General features: G+C 36.2%; 1 protein-coding gene and 1 pseudogene across 1 annotated transcript; both read right to left on the bottom strand.

Annotated features, from left to right (window-relative positions):
• Positions 1-9,728: 9,728 nt before the first annotated feature.
• Positions 9,729-10,467, bottom strand: LOC115960509 (uncharacterized protein PAM68-like). Its single transcript, XM_031079441.1, has one exon. It carries the CDS (start codon positions 10,419-10,421, stop codon positions 9,891-9,893), a length of 531 nt encoding a protein of 176 aa, XP_030935301.1. The 5' UTR covers positions 10,422-10,467; the 3' UTR covers positions 9,729-9,890.
• A 377-nt stretch (positions 10,468-10,844) lies between these two features.
• On the bottom strand, positions 10,845-24,407 carry LOC115958967 (annotated as a pseudogene).
• Positions 24,408-25,009: the final 602 nt, after the last annotated feature.

Genomic DNA, 25,009 nt, shown 5'->3' with positions numbered 1-25,009 from the left:
TTTCTTTTTTTTTTTTGTAAATTTTATATTTGTAAGGACACGATTCGTAACAAACCGTAGCAGTGTTGGGTTCGTTCGTAAAAAGGCCCAAACAATATCATTTGTAGAGTGTGGGTTTGAAAGGCTAGGGCTTGGTCATCAGACGGTGGGTTTTTCGTGGTGTTCATACATGGTTTAAATCGTATTCGCCCTGGGAGTCGCTCTCCTAGAGGCGGGCTGGGAGGCTCTAGTTTTTGGCCATATTTCCCAGCCTCCGCTATGAATTGCTTACTTTTCCTTTTATATTAGTCAGTGTTTTTTTATCCTTCTTTCACGTGTAGGATCAACATTCCAAGACTGATACTTGTCCCATCAGCCCATACCCAGAGTGGTTGGGGGTGATTGTAAAAACTGGAGAGTATGGCTCTGTCAGGTGCAAAGTATTGAATGGCAGTAAGGGCAACTTTCTCTGGTTGTTATACTTTCCAACATACCCTTTCCTATTGGCACAGATATTTTAGATTTTTTCCCAAATTATTTCTATACCATTTTTGCCCTTTTTTCTCGTGAGATCTCGGACATGCCGAAGACTGAATCGTCCTCAGCTGTATCCCAAGGCTATTTTGTACTTGTAGTAACGATCCTGAACTATAACCCTTTTCGACTCGGGCCTTTAAACCCCAATGAATAAATGGGTCAGGGCCACAAACTATTGGGCCCCACAATATTATTAAGTGGATTATAAATATTTAAGATAGTAATTAGTATTTAGATTGTGGACTATGGAGTGATTTATCCTTTTTTTTTTCTTTTTGTATAAGATTTACTTTCAAGAAATCAAGTACTGGGTAAATTTTTTTTTTCACTTTTCTTTTTCTTTTTAAATTTTATATTATAAAGTGGATTATAAATATTTAAGATAATAATTAATATTTAGATTGTGGACTGTGGGGTGATTTATCTTTATCTTTTTATTTATTTTTTTGTATGGTACTTTACTTTTAAGAAATCAAATACTAGATAAAATATTTTTTTTCACTTTTTTTCTTTTGTAAATTTTATATTATTAAGTGGATTATAAATATTTAAGATAATAATTAGTATTTACAGTATGGAATGTGAATTAATTTTATTTTTATCCTTTTTTTTCTTTTTCTTTTTGTATAGTACTTTATGTTCCAAAAATCAAGTACGTGGTAAATTTTTTTTTCCACTATTTTTTTTTCTTTTGTAAATTTTATACTATTAAATGTATTATAAATATTTAAGATAGTAATCGGTATTTAGATTGTGGACTATGGAGTGATTTATCTTTATCTTTATTTTTTATTTTTTTGTACTGTACTTTACTTTCAAGAAATCAAGTACTGGGTAAATTTTTTTTTTTCACTTTTTTTTCTTCTTTTGTATATTTTATATTATTAAGTGGATTATAAATATTTAACATAATAATTAGTATTTAGACTGTGGATTGTGGAGTGATTTATTTTTATTTTTTTTAATGGTACTTTAATTTTTGAGAAATCAATTACTAGGTAAATTTTTTTTTCCTCTTTTTTTCTTTTTGTAAATTTATATTATTAAGTAAATTATAAATATTTAAAATAATAATTAGTATTTACAGTATGGAATGTGGATGGATTTAACTTCATCCTTTTTTTTTTCCTTTTCTTTTTGTATGGTACTTTATGTTCCAAAAATCAAGTACTGGGTAAATTTTTTTTCCACTTTTTTTTTCTTTTGTAAATTTTATATTATTAAATGTATTATAAATATTTAAGATTGTAATTAGTATTTAGATTGTAGACTATGGAGTGATTTATCTTTAGCATTTTTTTATCTTTTTTTTTTAGGGTACTTTACTTTCATGAAATCAAGTACTGAGTAAATTTTTTTCACTTTTTTTTCTTTTATATATTTTATATTATTAAGTGGATTATAAATATTTAAGATAGTAATTAGTATTTAGATTGTAGATTGTGGAGTGATTTATCTTTTTTTTTTTGTATGCTACTTTACTTTCAAGAAATCAAGTATTGGATAAATTTTGTTTTTTCTGTTTTTTTGTTTTTTTGTTTTATATCCTTTGTAAATTTTATATTATTAAGTGGATTATAAATATTTAAAATAGTAATTAGTATTTAGAGTGTGGAATGTAGAGTAATTTATGTTTATCATTTTTTTTTCTTTTTTTTTATAGTACTTTACTTTCAAAAGTCAAGTACTGTGCAATTTTTTTCCGTTTTTTTTTCTTTTGTAAATTTTATATTATTATATTAATTATAAATATATGAGATAATAATTAGTATTTAGAGTTTGGAACTGATTTATCTTTTTTTTGTTTTGTTTTGTTTTTTTTTTTTTTTTTGTATGGTACTTTACTTTCAAGAAATTAAGTACTGGGTAATTTTTTTTTTCACTTTTTTTTTTCTTTTTAAAATTTTATGTTATTAAATGGATTATAAATATTTAGGATAGTAATTAGTATTGTGGGGCCGAGGAATTTGAGGTCCCGGCCTACTTTACATTAAGGGCCCAAGACCCAGGCCGAGGAGACCTATTGTCGAGGACGCATAATGAAAGTCCCAAAAAGGCCCAAAGATGTGGCCGAGGACGATCTCACGCTCAGCATCTCACAAGACACCTAAAGAAAAAGGACGAGTTAAATGCAAGGACAAGACAAGTGAAAAAGCGGTCAATACTATAATAAAGAACTCTGCGTCTGACAGGCCCATGCTCTCCACCATGCTATTCAACTTTTACGTTTACTCCTAACCACTTTAGGTATGGGCTGATAGGACAAGTCTCCATCCCAGAAGGCAGAACTTACACGTGGACACTGTAAGGGAAGTGACTACTAGTATAAAAGGGAAGAAGAACCAAGGGGGAAAGGGATCCCTCAGAGGATGAAGTCCTAAAAAAGGGAGAATGAGAAGAACACAAAGCTCCTCGGACGGGGTCCGAGGACAAAAACCCCATAGGTTGCATTGAGGAAAGGTTTTTTCAATCACGCCAAGTCCACCCTTATATGAGCTTCCATAAAAACCACGACTAGATCGCTGTCCAGTGACCAAAGTCCAACCTTTCAAGCCCACACTCTACAAATTATATTATTCGGGCCTTTTACATGCGAGCCCAATGTCATTCTTGGGTCGTGAATAATCGTGTCCCTACAATTGGCGCCGTCTGTGGGAAGGCTTGTGCGTTGGCACAGGTGGTGGCGGAATCAAGCCTCTGTCAAATAAGGGTCTGCGAAAGCTCCTCCATTTCCACCAACACCGACATAAATTTCCGCTAGGGGCTACGCCTTTCAGTGTCGATGGCACGGGCAGCTCTAGGGCCTTCCGATATCAAGCTAACGCCCCTCACGTTGGTCGAGGGGCTAATCTTTGAAGATAAAAAAAAATGATATAAAAGAAAAATTACAAGTTTTGGACAGAACCAAGGCCTTGTATGGTCCTCGGACTCAAGCCTATGGGGAAACCAACTACTTAAAAGAAAAACTACAAGTTTTGGATAGAATCAAGGTCTTGTATGGTCCTCGGACTCAAACCTATGGGGAAACCAACTACTTAAAAGAAAAACTACAAGTTTTGAGCAGAAACAAGGCCTTGTATGGTCCTCGGACTCAAGCCTATGGGGAAACCAACTACTTGAAAAAAAATTATAAGTTTTGGACAGAACCAAGGCCTTGTGTGGTCCTCGGACTCAAGCCTATGGGGAAACCAACTATTTAAAAGAAAAACTACAAGTTTTGGACAGAACCAAGGTCTTATATGGTCCTCGGACTCAAGCCTATGGGGAAACCAACTACTTAAAAGAAAAACGACGAGTGTTGGACACCAAACCTTGGCCTACGAGCTCTATCCCATGGAGGGAGTACCCATTGATAATTGGGTTAATCCCTAGACCGAATGGAAATCCCGGTCTATTCTCGGATCCTCACTACCAAGGGAGCTAATGCGAATGTGTTGGGGCCCGGTACAACCGTACCTCAGTCCTCGGATAAGAGACCAGCAGTTATCAAAATACGGCCAAAATTCCCCACTACTCAGCAACCCTCTCGGATGGTTTATTTTGGGTTTCTCATTCTCAGATGACTACCTCACGCACATTATAGAGAACTCAGCTATTGTCTCGGTTAGTCTAATAAGTTTAATCCCCTATTGGTTGGTATTATTATATTTGATAGTCTCAATAAGTTCAGATTAATAGCTTTTTGTTACAAGGTTTCCTGCCCTAAGCATTATTAAAGAACAATATACATGAAATACATCCATTCATGAAGTAATTACTGCAGAAAAGAAAAATATTAAGAAGGAAACAGAATTATCTTTTATTAAGACAAAGAAATGGTACAACATACAACGTACAATGAAGGAGCTCAAGTAAACCTATACTAAAGGCTAACCACATAAACAAAAAAGAAAAGATACAAAGGAGGGAAGAGAGATGTAGCAGTTCTGAAATGTTGTCTAAGGAAACCATTTCTCAATACTTTTACATGCCCGTAACTCAGGCAGTAAAAGAACTTGACACAAGATTAACACCTTTGAAGAAAAGGTGCAGGGAGCGGGGTATTTGTAGGTGGCCACATAGGAAGTTGATGAACCTCCATATTAGCCGCACTCGGGATAGAGCGGCTAGTGCTGATGACGGGAAATCCCACTACTGTCGCACCAAAAATCTGATGCGACTAGTACCTGCTTCGGATTTTGACTGAAAGAGGCGGAGGAATCGCTCCCACCATGTGAAAACGAAGAACTGTCTTGAGTCTCTGTCTCCCCTACCCTGACGGCGCCATCTTGAGACTCGGAGAGACCCAGTGCCTCTGGAGCGGGTGTGGTTCCTTCACCCCCACTCGTGCCTCGGACATGTTACTCTAAGGCTTGATTGCACTGGAGACGAAGACTAGGAGCACAGCTGAAGGGTTGAGAATTTGAAGGGGCCAAAGGATTTTGTATGTGAAGGGAGTAACCTCCTATCCGGCTTCTTATATAGAAGGCAAGCTGGAGACATTTAATCTACGCAGGTTCCCAAGAAATGCTACAGACGAGACGGTTTTTGCTCAACTCCCAGCGCTGTTTGCAACCATAAAGTTTGGATAGTCTCGTGGAGGGGACATATTAATGGCATGCCTCGAACACTGAAACGTCGAGGACGTCGCGTGAGAAAATCTAGGGGGATGTCTCATAATTCGGCGCGCCTCCCATGCAAATGGAGAAACCCCGACATTAATGAAGTGCAGAGTTGGACAAGCCATGGTTTGGGCCTAACATCACCAAAACCTTCCTCCCCAACCACAAGGTCGGGCAATAGGATTTTGAGGGGCTATTGTGGGGCCAGGGAATTTGAGGTCCCGGTCCACTTTACATTAAGGGCCCAAGACCCAGGTCGAGGAGACCTATTGCTGAGGACGCTGAAAGCCCCAAAAAGGCCGAAGGATGTGGCTGAGGACGATCTCACAGTCAACATTTCACAAGACACCTAAAGAAAAAGGACGGGTTAAATGCAAGGACAAGACAAGTGAAAAAGCTGTTAATACTGTAATAAAGAACTCTGCGTCTGACAGGCCCATGCTCTCCACCATGCTATTCAACTTTTACGTCTACTCCCAACCACTTTAGGTATGGGTTGATAGGACAAGTCTCTATCCCAGAAGGTAGAACTTACACGTGGACCTGCAAGGGAAGTAACTACTAGTATAAAAGGGAAGAAGAACTAAGGGGGAAAGGGATCCCTCAGAGGATGAAGTCCTAAAAAAGGGAGAATGAGAAGAACACTAAGCTCCTCGAACGGGGTCCGAGGACAAAAACCCCATAGGTTGCATTGAGGAAAGGTTTTGTCAGTCACGCCAAGTCCACCCTCATATGAGCTTCCATAAAAACCACGACTAGACCGCTGTCCAGTGACCAAGGTCTAGCCTTTCAAGCCCACACTCTACAAATTATATTGTTCGGGACTTTTACATGCGAGCCCAATGTCATTCTTGGGTCGTGAATAATCGTGTCCCTACAAGTATTTAGAGCGTGGACTGTGGAGTAATTTATCTTTTTTTTTTTTTTTTTTTTTTCTTTTGTAAATTTTATATTATTAAGTGGATTACAAATATTTAAGATAGTAATTAATATTTAGAATGTGGAATGTGGAGTGATTTATCTTTATCATTTTTTTTTCTATTTGTATGGTACTTTATTTTCAAGAAATAAAGTACTGGGTAAATTTTTTTTCACTTTTTTTTTTCTTTTGTAAATTTTATATTATTAAGTGGATTATAAATATGTAAGATAATAATTAGTATTTAGAGTGTGGACTGTGGAGTGATTGATCTTTTTTTTTTTTCCTATGGTACTCTAGTTTCAAGAAATCAAGTACTAGGTAATTTTTTTTTTCACTTTTTTTTCTTTTGTAAATTTTATATTATTAAATGGATTATAAATATTTAAGTCATTTTTTAGTTCCTAAGGATATTTCAATCACTTTTTAGGTTACAAGGTCATTTTAGTCATTTTTTTTTTTGTTTTCAAGGTCATTTCGGTCAATTTCTAAGTTTCAAGGTCATGTGGTCATTTTTTTTTGTCCTGGGGCTATTTTGGTCATTTTTTAAATTTTATGGTAATTTTGGTTTTAAAAAAAAAAAAGAGTTTCAGGGTCATTTGGTCAATTTTTTTGTTGTTGTAAGGGTATTTTGGTCATTTTATAAGTTTCATGGTTATTTTGGTCATTTTTTGGGTTTTATAGTAATTTTGGTAATTTCTTTTCTGAGTTTTAGGGAAATTCTGTTATGTTCCAAGGGTATTTTGGTAATTTTTTAGGTTACAGGGGTATTATGGTAATTGGTGAGAAAAAAAGGGGGAATGATCGAATGTGACAAAAGTACCACTGCGTGTGAGAAATGTATGGTTTAATGTGATGCTGGTATTGTCTAATGTGACAATGGAACCATCAAACGTGATAAAGAAATAAGGGGGGCACCAAATGTGACAAAAATACAGTCACATGTGATATTGGTATTGCGTAATATGAGGACGACACCGTCAAATGTGAGAAAAAATTAAAATACAACCAAATGTGAAAAAAGTACGGACAAATGCGATGTTGATATTGCCTAATGTGACAACAGAACCATCATTTGTGAGAAAAAAAATTGAACATCCAAACATGACAAAAGTACAGTCATATGTGATTTTTGCATTGCATAATTTGAAGATGGTACCATCAAATGTTAGAAAAAAAATGAGTACAACTGAATATGACAAAAGTACTGTCATATGTGATGTTGGTACTGCTTAATGTGATAATGGAACCATCAAATGTGAGAAAAAAAATAAGGGAACTATCGAATGTGATAAAAATATGGTTACATGTGATGTTGATGCTACCCAAGTCCTAATATGATAATGGAACTGTCAAATGTGATTAAAAATTAAAGTACCACTGAATGTGAGAAAAGTGCAATCAAATAAGATGTTAGTACTGTCCAATGTGACATTTGAACCCTCAAATGTAAGGAAAAAAAAAAAAAAGAGAACCACTGAATGTGACAAAACTACAGTCATATGTGATATTGGTATTACACAATTTGAGGATGATACTATCAAATGTGAGAAAAAAATACGAGGACAATCGAATATGGTAAAAGTGCAGTAAAATGTGATGTTCTACCGTTTAATGTGACAATGGAACCATCAAATGTGAGAAAAAAAATAAGAAAACCATTGAATGTAACAAAAGTATAGTCACATGTGATGTTGGTACTATCCAATGTGACAATGGAATTGTCAAATGTGAGAAAAAAATTAAAGTACCACCAAATGTAAAAAACGTATGATCAAATGTGATGTTGGTATTGCCTAATGTGACAATGGAACCTTCAAATGTGAGAAAAAAAATAAGGGAACCACCAAATGTGACAAAAGTACAGTCACATGTAATGTTGGTACTGCATAATGTGAGGATGATATCATCAAATGTGAGAAAAAAATAAGGGAACCATCGAATATAACAAAAGTACAATCACATATGATGTTAGTATTACACAATGTGAAGATGGTACTATCAAATGTGATGTTTTGGTAACTTGGTATATCAGGTTTCCTACTAGTGGGTACTGTACCCCAAAAAAAAGGGGTACGGTAGAATTACCCTAAATAAAATAATATTTTATATTAACAATTAGATAAGGTGAATATGGGACATACTTAAAAAATGTAATTCATTATAGATTTGTCAAAATACTCATTCAGTTATCAAGTGACATACTTCCTAAAAATAAAAATAAAAGTATCAAATAACATAACATCATAAAGAATTAATTACACAATGTATAATTCACACCTAACTACATTTGTTAATTATGACAATATTAATATTAGAGTGAAGTTGAGAATACTTCAAATTTATTATAGATTTGTCAAAATATTCATCCAAGTATCAAGTGACATAACATCTTAAAGAATTAAACAAAATATAACTCACACCCCACGATGTCTGTTAATAAGGACAATAATATTAGAGTGAAGCTGAGAACACTACAAATTTATTATAGATATGTCAAAATATTAATCCAAATATCAAGGGACATAACATCATAAAGAATTAAACAAAAGAGAACTCACACCGATCTACATTTGTTAATTAGGACAATAATATTAGAGTGATGTCAAGAATACTACAAATTTATTATAGATTTGTTAAAATATTCATCCAAGTATCAAGTGACATAACATCATAAAGAATTAAACAAAATATAACTCACACTCAACCACATTTGTTAATTAGGACAATAATATTAGAGTGAAGTTGAGAATATTACAAAATCTACTACATAAAACTTATGAATTGATGTGTCATGGATAACAAAAAGTAATTCACTTATTTATTCATTATTTTATTAAAGTAGTGATGATCACATTCATTCCACATCAATTTATAATTTTTTTTTTTATTTATAAAAATGCTATTTCCACAATACTTTCACAAAAAATCTTAGGTGGCAAATTGTTACAGGCTATTACTAGTGGAGCAAAAAGAAATTTCAGTGGTGAATTCAAATTATAGTTGTCATGTGCTTATCTTTATAGTTGGTTTCTTAATTTTTGCTTGCCTCAAACTTTAGATCTTTTTCCTTTTCACATGTAAGACGTAAGTGATATGCGGTACTAAGCATTAGTATTGGTGGTGCTAAAATGCTATATTGCTCTTTTTAGTACCACCAATACTAAAAAACATGTTACAATGCTTTTTAGTAGAGTCCTTCTAGTGCCACAAAAAGTGGCACAAGACTTATTCTTTTTAGTATTGTGTTGTTGGTGGTGGTGGTGGTGGTGGTTGTTGTTTATTGTAGTAGATATATTATTTTATTGTATTGTTTATATTATTTTATTTTGTTAAATGTTAAAATAAAACTACTGATGTTGGGTGTTTTGTGAAGTGAGATAGTAAAATAGATAAAGTAGTTTTTTGTAGTGCCAAATTTCTAAATTTTTGGCACCACCAATGCTAATGCTCGGATAAGTTAGCAAAATTAGCTAAATTTTCCTCTACTACTCAAATATGGTTAGAAGATATCCATAGTGATGCTACTTATCTTCTAAGGCTTACAGAAGTTTCTATTGATTCAATAAAAGAATTATCTGGTTTTTCAAAAAAAAAAAAAAATTATAACAATCTTTTACCTAATTTATTGTAATCTTGTTGTGGAAATATTATGAAGGTAACATTTTTTTTTTACAATAAAATTTATAATAACTTTAACATTTTATAAATATAGCATTACTTCAAGGTATATTTCATACAGCAGCCTAAAATAATAAAATAAAATAAAAAAAGAAAAGAAAAGAAAAGAAAAGAGAGGCCTCCAATGAAATCTGTAATTTTGATAAGGTGTAAGGGACCCATCATGCTCACCATTATTGGCTCTCATCGTCCTCCTTCCACACCTCAACCCAATTCTTTTGAGCTTGTTCAAACCCAAGAATCGATCCTTTCTTCTCTGGATCCCAACTTGAAGACAGTGACCCATATGCAATTCCCATAGTTGAAGCCCCGAAAGTTATCAATGTTGTCATGAAAGGCATCCATCGTGGCACATCCCACAAATTTTGCTCCTTCATCGACCCAAAAACTTTCAACAATGCCAAACCCAACGCCATTGGCAACCCCACAAAGGCCAAAATTCTCCCTATAATTCTGTAAACCACGACTTCTGGAAGTTCTTCTTCATCATTATTGTTATTGTTTTTTTTGGACTCTTTAATAGTCTCTTTTGTGGTGACCGGTGCATTACCAGTAAAGCCTTTGGCATGTGGTCGAGTTGTGATTGTGGAATGGTTTAGTTTTTGCAAGGTTGTGGGGTTGAGGGTTGCTGGGCTTTTGGGCTTCCATGGAGGAAGATTTGAAAGGTAGAGTGGGGTTTGTGATGTAAAGATGAGGGTTTTCATGGCTTCTTTATGCTATGAATATTTTCCATTACACAATATGTTTGTATCTACTTATTATTGCTAGATATCTTATCCAAAAATAAGTGAATGGTGTTGGCTTGGCTGTGTGTGTTGAGATATTTTGTTCCTTTCTTGGAAGATTTTGTCAAAGTCCTATTTCTATTTTCTATATATCTCTAACAGAGATAAATTTGTCCCCTTGGGAAGAATAATTTGATGGAAAAGTTACTCTAGATGGATATGAAATTGTAGAAATTGAATTTTGAGAGTCCATGAGATGAGAGGCTTTACCACCACAACAATTGACTAACGATGCTACCAAAAAGTTATAATAATAATGGTCTTCTTCCAAACTCAGTGAAGCAACAAATTGTGATTAATGTAACATCACTTTTATAAGTGTCTTCTATTAAAATTGTCTTACTCTACACCAATCATAGCATATTAATTGAACAGTTGTGTAGACTTATTTGCACTTTGACAGTTTTGGTAATCTATAACTTAAAAATTATGTTGATAGACATTTTCAGTTAACATGACAGGGCGTGGTTGCCCTCTACATATTTGGACACGCATGTTCTCTCTCTCTTTTGATAACACAAATATTGCCTTACTTTGGACTAAGGAAGTCTTCTTTGAAGGTGATAAATGTTTCCCGTGTACAAGTTTGGCATATTATCTTTTATCAGACACCAAACACATTGAAGCTTTTGGAACTCTATGGACCATCAGGCTGCCTCAGCTTCTCATATAATTTCTTTGAAACCTGTCCAAAGGTTAAATTAGTATTCACTGTATAGAAACTAGCAAAATATTTATTTGAAAGGTAATTAAAAAAAAAAAAAGCCTCAATTTTCATTTTTCAGATGAAACGACATTTACCACGTGGTACCTGTCGTTTCATCTGAAAAATGAAAATTGAGGCTGTTAGCTGCTTCACGGAATAAGTAGGTTCAAGTAGTTCATAAATTTATAAACAAAGCAAGCATTGCTAGATGAAATATGTCTAGCCATGATCACTAACAATTTGTGTACTATTTTCTATATTTACAAGAAAATGATAACAGTGTTGCAAAAGATAAGAAGCATATATTTATATTGAAATGCTTGGATGTACCTTATGCAAGGATGGTGAGTAGCGAGCACCGCCTGCATATATTGGTGAATAATTTGGCATGACCTTTTCAGGGGAAGCAGATAGAGTTGGTGTTATAGATGGAGAAAATTGAAGATACGGGGAAATTGGTGAATTCAGTATAGGACTATGGTTATTTGAAGATAGAGGAGTATGATAATGCGAATGAAATGGGGACGCCACAGGAGTCTGCCATTGAAAATGAGAAACCGATGCTGCTGCTGCAGGAGATCTTAATGGTGATATTCTTGAAGGTAGCATGTCGATGTTAATTCTGTTGCAGAGATAGACAGTGCAAAAACATGTTAATGAAGATCATCAGATTAATGATAGTTAGGAAAATGCTATCAATTCTACAATAACCGCTAACATACTAATGTGATAATTTGTGCTCTTGGAACGTCTGTCAACTTATCCCTTAATAAATTTCATAATGCTTTTTTGTTATGTGTCTTAAAGTTGACACATCAATTTATACACGTTAATTTATAAAGTATATGTGATAAATTTATAGTAATTGCACTCATGATAGTTATGCTAATACAGTAAATGAAAGTAACCATTACTTCTTGTGGTCATCCACATATTTATCTGTCTCATCCAGAATTTCCTCCTATAGAAACAAAAACTAAATATTAGCGATCAACAGACAGTATATATAAACACATGAACACGTGTGAGAGAAAGAGAGGTCAAATTTAACTCTCTATTTTTTGGTAAAATAAAAAAGCACAGTAATGCTTTAGATTAAAACCAATAATAGCTTCCCATCTAGGATTTTTTGTGAAATTGTTATTGATATATATTCATGTATGTATAACAGTATGAAAGGTGTGACCGAATGAACCGAAACATCAAATTGATTCTTTAATACTACTAAGTTGGACTGAAGGGGTAAATTGTGTCCAATTTTAATTAGCCAGTAGGAACAATTTTTCAGGAGGAGGTATGTATTAGAAAAAAGGAAAAAAAAAAACTTACTATCCTGAAACTTTTAGAAAATTTTCAATCAGTACTCATAATTAGAGAGAACATGGCCAATGCACTTACTTTTGGTTATATATATATAGTACTAATTTCCTCACCTGAAAACATTTTTAAGATTTGTATTCTACAATATTTTTAGATAGCTGATAGCTCAACTTAATAGCAGCACTGTTTTACTTCTTGTCAGACTATATAAAAGATGAACCTGTAGCAGCTCCTCCATAACATCCTCCAATGTAATGATACCAATGGCCTCTTCATCTAAATTTGGCAGAGATCCCGAATCTTCATTTAAAAATTTTCCATCTCCTCGCTTCCATTTATTTGAATGTGGGCTTAAACTATTGCTGAGCTTCATGACATTATCTAATGTTGGCATTTGAATTTCAGGGTCACTATGCTGATTGATTCCTGAAAATAAGTAATGATAGAACTTCCATTATTTTCTTATAAGCTCCCATTACATAAATTCCACATATAATTGACATTTATAGTTAATAAATACATACACAAAAGTTTTAAAGGGTAAACTATGTTTTTGGTCCCTATCCAACATACTATATTTTAATTTGATCCCTAACATTTCAATTGTGTTAATTTGGTCTCCAACCTTTCAGTACCGTGTCAATTTAGTCTCTGCAATTATCTTTTGGATGAAAATTAATGACGTGTTTAATGAGTAAAATAAAAAATTAGCTTCCTTTGATGTGAGAATAAACTAAAATTTTATTTTGGAAATTTGTCAAGTAAGCAATTTTCATTCAAAATATAACGACAGAGACTAAATTGACACGACACTGAAAGGTTAGAGACCAAATTAACACAATTGAAATGTTTTGGACCAAATTGAAATATAGTGTAATTTCATTCAAAATATAACGACAGAGACTAAATTGACACGACACTGAAAGGTTAGAGACCAAATTAACACAATTGAAATGTTTTGGACCAAATTGAAATATAGTGTAAAGGATAAAGACCAAATACGTTCATTACCCAAGTGTTAATTTGATCTTACCTTTTATAACTAAATGTCTTTGACTTGAATTTAAATTCATGTTTAACTTGATCATGCTAGGATTGGCTTCCTTTTCTGGGTTCTCCATAACTTCCTTCTTACTCTTTATAACAACGGCTATGTGACTGTGACCCTTTTGGAATTCATTCAATAATTCATATAGAGGTAAACAATCATATATCCTGTCACAAATTTTAAATTATGTTAAACAATCTGTCAGTTTGAATTATGCCATTTTTTATGTCAGTGATGGCATCAACAATCATAATTCACTACTAGATTTTAAAAATAATTATGTTTCATTTAGTGTATCATGTATATTACATTTAGCACAAGTAATTCTCCTTACTTCCACTCTCTGATTCTCTCTAGATTTAGCATATTGTGATATCATTTGTTGAATTTTTAATACACATAAGATTGTAGAGGGAGGTTACGTTTAAGTTACACCTTAATATTAACTTTAGTTAATTTTATATCATTAAATAATTTTTCATTAGATTTTTTTTTTTTTTTTAAGAAGGAAATTTTCATTAGATGAGTTTGACAAATCTACTGTAACACTACGTTGTCTTTTCGTACTATCCTTACACAATATCAAAATTATAAAAACATGGTAAATAACTCTCTCGTTTATAAAATATCTAATTTTAGATATTTTTTGTATTTTAAAATTATATATATAATTATATATAATTACATGCTCTATATCTAATAAATATTACAAAACTATAAGCTTGGTGAAAAGTTTTTATCTTTTTAACTTTTACTCAACATAAAAAAGTTATATTATCTAAAAATATGTTCATGCTTATACAGAATTGAGTATAAAAATAGAAGCCCAAATGGTATTTTCTTAAAGCTATTTATAAATATAATTATATCACTATGGATAATTAAAAATTTTCAAAATAATTTGGGGGCTTCTACATGTGGCCCCGCCATTGCTAACTAGGAATTCTCCTGATAACAAGATCTTTAATGGGAGTTTCATCTTCTTGGAGGAGTTTGAAGCCCAAAAAATTTTGAAACAAAATTCAATGATAAAAGTTACAAACCTAGGAATTCTCCTGATAATAAGATCTTTAATTGGGGTTTCATCTTCTGTGCGGAACTTGATCAAATTTTTTACCTATAACAAAAAAGTAAGTCATTGCAAATGAACACAAAATAAATTCTAATTTCACATGGATATAGAAATTAAAGTTGGTGCTCACCAAAATAAATCCAATGATACTTGTGGGGATTTTAGAGTAGATGGGTACACGTCTACGTCCTTCGCTTAATATTAGTCCCATTGTTTGCCTAGGTATATATATAATAAAATTGAATTGAGATTTAATTTGATATATCATCAAACGGAGAAGAGTGAGAGGAGTATAGCATACTCATCAAGTTTCGAATTTATGTCAAGCGAAAATATTTCAGATATGGGTGTCATAGCATCTTTGGCAGTTTTCTGTGTCATATCCAGAGCTCCAGTAATTATGGCAGTTTCATCATCCGTTAATTCTCCACCTTTCCCTGCCTAAAAATAAATTAAGTAATAATCAATGTTTAAATTTCCATGCTCTTACAAATATGATAAATTTTTTTTGGGTAAGCTACATATTTGGTTTCTAACCTTTACAATGAATGTCAATTTGGTCCTTAACGTTTCAGATGTATCAGTTAATCCCTAACCTTTTGGTATTGTGTCAAAATAGTCATTGCCGTTAAGTGGTTGGTGAAAAATGCTGACAAGAGTAACAAACATATTAAAATATTATTATTTTTGCCAAGTAAGTTGCCATGTGTCCTTTAATTAAAAACAAAAAACAAAAAACTCTCGGCCTAATCATTTGGGAACTGAATCCATTATGAGAAAGGAATGAAGGGGAAGGGGGAAGAGAGATTGGAGACTTTATGAGTGCTCAATCAACAACGATGGCAACCCACCCATCTACAGCAAAATTGATACAGCCACTGGGAATCAAAATTTTTTCTCAAAAAAATCCCAAAAAACTAAAACAAAGGTCCCAAATCCATTTTATATTTTCATAATTTATTTTAACAATAAAAACAACGATTACAGAATTAACAAACAATCCAAATGAAAACTATTGTAAATTAGAATTAAACAAATAAAATAATCCTCAAGATACATTTCAAACGAGAATAACAACTAGATATACCACTTTATATTAAAAAAAAATTCAAAATCAAAACACGATCTAATAAAATAGAAATTTTGTGAAAGGCATAACAGCTGTTGGCTTATATGGAGGACACAGTCACATAGACATGATGAGTTGATTGAGTTTGTCAATGTAGATATTGAGATGAGTGACGGAACAAAGGAGCGTTGTGCTGAAGCGGTTAATGAACATAGAAGACAAGGATGGCGGCAATGAGGAGAGCGTTGCACTAGCTTTGTGATTGGTGGGTCGCCGATCTCCACTCAGTCGGGCCTCTCCATTAGCTATATCAGCTTCACCGTGGATGGGTGGGTCGCCGTCACCATCGCCATAGATTGAGCACTCTCAGACTCTCCAATCTCTCTTCCCCCTTCCCCTTTGTTCTCCTTTCACAGTGGATTATGTTCCCAAATCAATTCGCTTTTTTTTTTCTTTTTTTAGTTGAAGGACACGTGACAACTTACTTGGCAAAAATAATAATATTTTAATATCTTTGCTAGTCACATCAGTATTTTTCATCCATCACCTAACTGCAAGAATTATTTTGACACAATACACATTCAAAAACCTTTAAAAAAAGTGCTCTCGAGCCTTAGGCCCGTGGATGCAGGTATAGTCCCACAGTCACTTGTGGGAGTATTGTGATCTTCTGCCTTAGGGTAGTAAGGTCAGGGGTGGTTTTTCTAGTGGGATCCGCATAGGAAGATGGCAGAGGAGTTGGAGGTGTTATGGCAAAGACTGAAAGTTACGGAGGAAGAGGAGGAAAGTATCTTGCTGGGAGATGAGTGTATGAGAGCAGCAGTGGAGAGAGGGAAGAAGTGTGTGTTCATGAAGGTGATGTCTAGGAAAGGATTAATGGTAGAGGCGTTGCGGAAAAATGTTAGGATGCTCTGGAAACCAAATAAGAGTATTCAGCTCTCTGTGATAGGTGAAGAACTATTTTTGGTGGAGTTTGAAGATGAAAGGGATAAAAGACGTGTCATGGACATGAGACCGTGGCACTATGAAAAACAGTTAGTGTTGTTTAAAGAGTTCCAAGGTGATGAAAGCCCAAAGGATATCTTGCTGAAATGGTCTCCGTTTTGGGTGCAAATATATAATCTTCCGCTGAAAAGCAGAACAAAGGAAACCGGAAAAGCCATTGGAGAGAGCATTGGGAAGTTTATTGAAGTAGATGTGGAAGAAACAGGGGTTCAATGGGGGACGTGCCTAAGGGTAAGGGTCGAGATAGACGTTACCCGGAAACTGATCAGAGGCCGGAAAATTAACATGGAGAAAGGAGAAACGAGGTGGGTACACTTCAAGTACGAGCGCCTCCCGAATTTTTGCTATAGGTGTGGGCTTTTAGATCATGACTTAAAGGACTGCTTGGAAGAACCCGGGAAGGACAAAACAGGGGAGGAAAGTGATCTCCAATATGGAGCTTGGTTGAGGGGAGAACCAATTAGGAAGGGAGGATGGGATTTCGGTTTTGCAAAGAAGAAGGTTATTGGCGAAATGAAAAATAAAGAAAATACCAAAGCGGCGGAGCGGAAGGGTAGGGATGAAGTGCAGGAAGGGGTGGCGCGTGAAACCCAAGAGCTGGAAGCTATAAGCCTCGGCGATAGTAGGCAGGAGAGGCATGGTGATTTGATGGGTGGGGGTGAAGTGACTACTGTGAAAAAGGGGGAGAATGGGTTGGCAGAGAGCATTGGGAGAAGCCACTCAGGAGAGCTAGTGGAGGTAGGGGAGGAAAACAGGGAGGTTGGGAATGGGAATGGCGGGAAAGAAGCTTGCCAGAAAGGAAGGGCTGAAAATTTAAACAAACCTATTCCAAATTTCGAATTTGGGCTGGGCAATGAGACGGTGAAGACAGACAACGTGGTGGGCTTGGGCTTGGGACCAGATAAGAATAAGGATGGCCCGATGGCCATGCAGTATGATCCTGAGGAGGGGTGGGTAGCAAACAAGTTGGGCCCGTCTAGTGGGCACTGGAAAAGAATAATAAGAGCTGGGCCGGATGCAGAAATGAAGGAATCTGTGAGCCCAGTGCAGAGGAAAAGGGATGGAGACTTAACCCTCAGAGAGATAGACCAAAACGTTAAAGCTTCCAAACGTAGAAAGAGTGAGGGGTTGAGCAAGGAAGACCCAGGGGATGAGAGTACCATGGATGGCGGAGTGGCGGTGGCTGCAAGGCAGCACCGCCGAGCCAAATGACGGCGCTAGCGTGGAACTGCCGGGGAATGGGATCGGCTCCGGCGGTTCGAGCGCTCACCGACGAGGTGAAGAACGGCGATCCAGTTTTGGTCTTTCTAGCAGAGACCAAAGCTTCTCAGAGAAGAATCAAGGGGCTCCAACGCAAACTGGGCCTTACTCAGGGGATTGCGGTGCCGTCCGATGGCCGGAGTGGGGGCTTGGCGATGCTGTGGAGAGAAGGAGTCGATGTGAGTTTAAAAAGCTGCTCCAATTCGCATATTGACGTGGTGGTGGGCGGAAGCAACGGAGCTGTGCCATGGCGTGCTACTGGTTTCTACGGCCACCCTGATGCAGGTATGAGACCTATCTCTTGGAAATTACTTGAAGTTTTAAGTAGACAGTGTAATATGCCTTGGGTTGTATTTGGAGACTTTAATGAAATATTGAATTCTGATGAAAAATTAGGATGGTTAGAGAGGGATGCTAGACAAATGGAATGTTTTAGGGAGTGCTTAAGTAATTGTGGTTTGCTTGATTTGGGTTTTGTGGGTCAAAGATTTACATGGTGTAATGGGAGGATTGGAGAGCAACGAACTTTAGTTAGGCTGGATAGGATGGTAGCTAATGAGGAATGGATGAATTTGTTCCCGGAGGCGAAAGTAGTTCATCGATCAATGGCGGCTTCGGATCACTGTCTGCTGTCATTATCGATTAGAAGGAGAGAAACAAGGAAGGTAGCTAGGAGAAGATTTATGTTTGAAGAGATGTGGACTAGGGAAGAGGGGTGTAGAGAGGTGATTGAAAGGGCCTGGGATCCTTTGGGTTGTAATCCGGAGCTGACCATTCAGAATCGCCTGAAATGCTGTCAGTGTCAACTCCAGAATTGGAATCGGCGAGTGTTTGGAAATGTCAATAAAATTCTGAAGCAGAAGCAATGTCGGTTACAACAATTGGAAGAGCTTAATTTACTTCATGAGTCGGCGGAGGAAGTCCAAAAGTTAAAAAAGGAAATTAATGAAGTTATGTTGAGGGAGGAGATTATGTGGAATCAGAGGTCAAGGGCACTGTGGATCAAATATGGTGATAGGAATACTAGGTTTTTTCATGCAACAGCGAACAATAGACGGAGAAAGAATAAAATTGAAGGAATACTGGATTCGGAGGGGAGATGGAGAGAAAACAATGAGGAAGTTGAAGAAATTATTTTGGAGTATTTCAAGGAGATTTATAGTTCTAATTTCCCTACTGAGTTTGGTGCGTGTCTGGGGGCAGTGGGCAGAAGGGTAACGGAGGATATGAATGAAGACCTTTTAAGGGAATTTAAGGAGGAAGAAGTATGGCAAGCCCTAATGCAAATGCATCCCACAAAATCTCCGGGACCGGATGGTATGTCCCCAATATTTTTCCAAAAGTATTGGGATGTGGTTGGGCCTCAAGTAGTCCAAAGTGTTATCCATACCCTTAGAACCGGTGTTATGCCAATGGGAGTCAATGAGACGTATATTTGTTTGATTCCTAAAGTAAAATGCCCCCAAAAAATTACAGAATATCGCCCAATCAGCTTATGCAATGTGATATATAAATTGGTTTCCAAAGTTCTTGCTAATAGGTTGAAAGTGGTACTCCCGGATGTCGTGGACGAAGCTCAAAGTGCTTTCGTTCCGGGTAGGCAAATCACGGATAATGTTCTTGTTGCATTTGAGGTTATGCATTGCATTAATCAAAGGAGGAAGGGGAAGGAAGGGTTGATGGCAATTAAGCTCGATATGAGCAAGGCTTACGATCGGGTTGAATGGGGGTATCTAGAGGCGATAATGCGAAGAATGGGGTTTAGGGAACGTTGGATATCCCTAATGATGATGTGCGTGACTACGGTTTCTTTCTCGGTTTTAATTAATGGGGAGCCAAGGGGAAGGATTGTCCCTACTAGAGGTCTTAGGCAAGGAGATCCTATCTCTCCTTACCTTTTTCTTCTATGTGCGGAGGGCCTCTCGGCTATGTTGCGAAGAAATGAGATTGGGGAGGCCGTGAGTGGGGTACAAATTTGTAGAAGGGCGCCAAGGATCTCTCATTTGCTTTTTGCGGATGATTGTATAGTCTTTGGTAAGGCGTCGATGGAAGAGGGGTTAAAAGTCACTAAAATCCTTGAAGATTATGAAAGAGAGTCCGGGCAAAAACTAAATAAGGAGAAGACTTCTCTCTTCTTCAGTAAAAATACGGCGGTGGAGGTTAAAGAAGGGGTAAAGGAGCTGTTTGGGGCTGAGATTATCCACCAACACGAAAGATACTTGGGGCTGCCTCCATTGGTTGGTAGGGGTAAGAGGAAAGCCTTCAATCGTATAAAGGATCAAGTGGGGCGGAAAATAGCAAGCTGGAAAGGAAGGCTTCTGTCCACTGCAGGCCGGGAAATCTTGATAAAGGCAGTGGCGCAAGCTACCCCGACGTATACGATGAATTGTTTTCTGCTTCCCGACTCCCTGTGCAGCGAGCTAAATTCCCTGGTGCGTAATTTCTGGTGGGGCCAAAGGGATAAAGAAAAAAAAGCTTGCTTGGATCGCTTGGGGGAAATTATGCAAACCAAAAGCTGAGGGGGGGATGGGTTTCAAAGATTTGAAGGCCTTTAATCTGGCTTTGTTGGCGAAACAAGGGTGGCGGCTCTCCCAAAACCCGTGCTCCCTTGCTTATAGAGTCCTAAAGGCTAGGTACTTCCCAAGTAGCAATTTTATGGAGGCACAATTGGGAAACTTGCCGTCTTACACGTGGAGGAGTTTGCTAGCTGCCAGGGAGATCATTGAGAGGGGTAGGCGGTGGAATATAGGAAATGGGCAGCAGGTGCGGATTTGGGTGGATAGGTGGCTGCCAACTCCTCATTCCTTTAAGGTGATTAGTCCAAAACCTCAAGAGTTTGAGGGGGAGATGGTAGAGTCTCTAATAAACCAGCAGGAGGGGGGCTGGGACAAAAACCTGGTGAGGAGAGTTTTTATTCCACACGAAGCGGAATCTATCCTAAGTATTCCAATAAGCCTTTCTTTACCTGAGGATGCGGTGTCTTGGGCTTGGACCCCAAATGGGAGGTTTACAGTAAGTAGCGCCTATAAAGTGGCATGCAGCTGGTTGTGTGAAAGAAGAAGCAAAGAGGAAGGCTGTGGGGTGTCGGATCCAGGTAAGGGTAGGCAGTTTTGGAAGTTCCTTTGGCAGCTACACTGTCCTAGTAAGGTAAAACACTTCCTGTGGAGGGCGTGTAAGAACATCCTCCCTACAAACTACTGCCTAAAGCTTAGGAAAGTTCCCATTGAGGAGGCGTGTGGGGTTTGTGGAAGGATAGAGTCAGCTGGGCATGTTTTATGGGATTGTGAGGTGGCAGGGGCTGTATGGAGAGAGTCAAAATTGATGTTGCCCAAGCTCAGAAATGACCACCGCGACTTTATGGAGATTGTATGGAAGCTTTGGGAAGGGAGAAGGGAGTTAGATTGGGAGTGCTTTGTGACTACGGCCTGGTGTATTTGGAAGAATAGAAACTCCTTGAAGTTTGAAGGGCGGGGTAAGGCAGCAAGGGTGATTGTCAAGGAGGCGGAGTTGCTGGTAGAGGAATTCAGATCAGGGAATATTAAGGAAAAGCTTCCTGTGGAGGTGAGAATTCAAGCTTGGAGGCCGCCAAGGGAAGGATGGTATAAAGCTAATGTGGATGGAGCAGTGTTCAAGGAGACTAATAGCTGTGGAATTGGAGTTGTGATTCGAAATGATCAAGGCCAAATCATGGGGGCCATGAGTAAGAGGCTGAATCTTCCGTTGGGAGCGGTGGAAGTCGAAGCGAAAGCTTTTGAAGAGGGTTTAAGGCTGGCAGGAGACCTCGGTTTGCAGCAGGTAATTCTGGAAGGAGATGCTCTGACAGTCACTAACTCTTTGCTGGGTAAGTGCTTGCCGCCATCTTCAATCCAAAGGCTTATTGCTGGAGCTAGTAGGTGGAAGCAATGGGTCCAAGTGTGGAGTGCAAGCCATGTCCGTAGAGCTGGAAATAGGGCTGCACATGTAATGGCTCAAAATGCCAAATGTATTTCTGATTGTGTGGTGTGGGTAGAAGATACACCACCAATGATTCAATGCCAAGTGCATAGTGATGTTTGTTTGTTAAACCATGTTTCTGTTGAATGAAAGCTGTTTGTGATGGTTATCAAAAAAAAAAAAAAAATTTTGACACAATACCAAAAGGTTAATGACTAAAATGACACCTTTGAAACATTAGGGACCAAATTAACATTCACTGTAAAGGTTAAGGACCAAATATGTAGTTTACCTTTTTTTATTTTTTTATTTGATAGTTGGGAGATGAGAGATTTAATCGGGTTAATCCTAAATATTTCCATTGAAAATACTAGAAAATATCAATCAATTGAGCTAAAAACTCTTGGCAATTTAGATTAGTTCAGAATGTGAAAAACTTCATGTTAAAAATCTATTTTGTAGATTGTATTAGAGAAAAAAAAGGAAATGGGTTTGTGTTTTGAGGTTGAGAAATTTGTCCCATGTTGAAAATTTATAAAGCTTTTTGTAAGTATATAAAGTAATGCAAATGCTAACAAGTAGTAAAATATTTGGGAGAAAATATATATACTTGGCTCTAGAGCAAGTATGTGTATGATGTGTGACGCACTTGGCATATACAAATGTGATCAAGATCGTAAAGATGCACTAAATCATAAACCTTTTCTTCTTATAAAAAAAAAAATCATAAACCTTTTCTTATGAATTATATTGAAAATTAATAATATTCAAAAGTGTTATGAATTATTATGTTAAAAAAAAATCCTAGTTAGATACACGATTTCATTAAAAAATTATCTTAAAAAGACGTGGTAAGTTATTTTCTGAAACAGAAAGAGAGAGAAAAAAAAAATTTTAAGGGATATTTCTAAAAGGTTATAAATTATTATGAAAAAGGTGCTAATTAAGAGTAAATTAAGGGCCGGATGAATCATAGTCAAATACACAATTTTCTAAGAAACACTCTTTAAAAGAAACTTCAGAATTGCCTTTTACAATTGGTGACTTTGTTGTATCTTAAAGGTAAATTGATCTTAATTCAAAAACTCTTTCGAACAGAGTAATTATCATTTTAAAGAAAGTGTTTTCAAGACATCTCAAAGTCATGTTATTTTCTGATCATTATCAATTTCCTTGACACTTCATGAATTGCACATAATTTGCAATTGATACAAGCTGAATGAATATCAGACACACTAACCTTACATGCATGCATATCTACGAATGTTTTAAGCTCAGCCCGTCCAAGAAGTGGGGAATGCCTTTCACCAAGAAGCCAATCCAACAGCTGCTACATGAAGAAGCCTCGAGTTATATTGTTAACGTGCTTCTCAAAAAAAAAAAAAAAAAACGAGTTATATTGTTAACAAACGATGCCTTTTTACCTTTTAAAGACATTATTTTTCTTATATTACTTAGATCAAGCATATAATCTTTGTCAATTTTCACTGAAGGAGACACTAAGAATCTTTCTCTTGGTATATATATATATATATATATATATAGAGAGAGAGAGAGAGAGAGAGAGAGAGAGATGAAAATTACCTTACTAATGGGATAAGATATAGGAAGGAGGATTAAGACAAGCAACCGAACTAGGAAAGAGAGTTTTGCACCAACACTTAATCCATACCTTGAACACAAAGCTTGAGGAATAATCTGCAAAGTAGCAGGTATTTGATCTAATTTAGCAATCAACAACCAATCCACATTCCAAAATAGATAGCCTGTGTAAGAAATTACCTCGCCGAAAGCTAGTACAAGGGTGACTGATACCAAAATAGCACCCCAAGCCGGAAGAAGTCCATCGACGAAAATGGGCAGGGCCTTGTTTTACATGCATTTCAAATTAATAGGTATAAAGATGAAGAAATAGTGAATTATATCACAAGTATATAGCTACCTCCATTGCCATGGAATTGCTTATGAGTAGGGTACATAGGAGCAAGTGATGGTTCTTACGATTGGTATAATTTTCTCTGCTAGTATAGGAGAAACGATATCAGCAGTATTAAAATTGAGTTTAATTGCTTTAGAAAAAGAATCAATTAAGTGAAATCTGTGAGACCAATGGAGTTGTGAAAAATGTTTGACCTGCGTTCTTCCTATCTTGGGGCTGACCAGCCTTGGCGAGGACCTCAAGATCAACAAGGCTAATAGACAGGAGTCCCAAGGTAAGGCCTGACATGAGTCCAGCAAAACACACAAGAACCACACATATGACTAGATACACCCAGAACATTGGCTCACAACATTGAACATCACTTGCAGCCATTTTGTTTTAGCAAGGTGTACTATGATAGGAATCGTTTAGATACAACTTTAACAAAGAAAGTTTTAGTGAAGCATATAAATAGAATATAGTTGGGTTTGGATGAAGAGTAAGAGCTCTATCTTCGGATATAAATATAATGAAAGAGTGATGATAGTCATATACTGTATGTGACACGCAGTAAAATCGTATTTTCAAAACACGATTTTATAATTATAACTAAAATCGTGTTTATTTTTGCTAAAGTGTGTATGATAGTGTATAATTCAGCATATATAACAATAATTAGTGATAATTAAATAGGGGTGTTTAGAAACCAACAAAAGCGTCACCAGACCAAATAACTAAGATCCAACTGCCACACGTACACTATGTCTCTAGCAAAAAGCAGTGCTAGCTGACTGCATGCTGATTAATTGAATATTTCTTGTGGCAACTGGTAAACTTAATTTTCATTTACAAATGACTCTATTTATAAAATGAGAAATCTCATCAAAGTGGCAAACAGTTGAATAGTATTAGCTAGGTATTTGACTTCTTTTCTTTTCGTTATGTTTTTGCACTATTCTTGTTTTTCTTAGTAAATTAGTAGAAATTTTATTTCAAGAAACTGTAAATCATTACATCTGTATCAAAACACGAAAAGAAAAAAAAAATGGAGGTGCGTCATCATTTCATACTTCGTGGATCACAAGCATGAAGGTGAAGCATCACACTTGGCTATTATTAAAAGCCTTAGCTTTACAAACAAATCCCACATGCACCCGCCAACTTTCAACTTAG

The sequence above is a fragment of the Quercus lobata genome, chromosome 9, assembly GCF_001633185.2.
Source record: "Quercus lobata isolate SW786 chromosome 9, ValleyOak3.0 Primary Assembly, whole genome shotgun sequence".
In the NCBI taxonomy this organism is placed as follows: Eukaryota; Viridiplantae; Streptophyta; class Magnoliopsida; order Fagales; family Fagaceae; genus Quercus; species Quercus lobata.
Note: the sequence above shows the minus strand (reverse complement) of the source record. Positions and strands in the feature narration are given on the sequence as shown.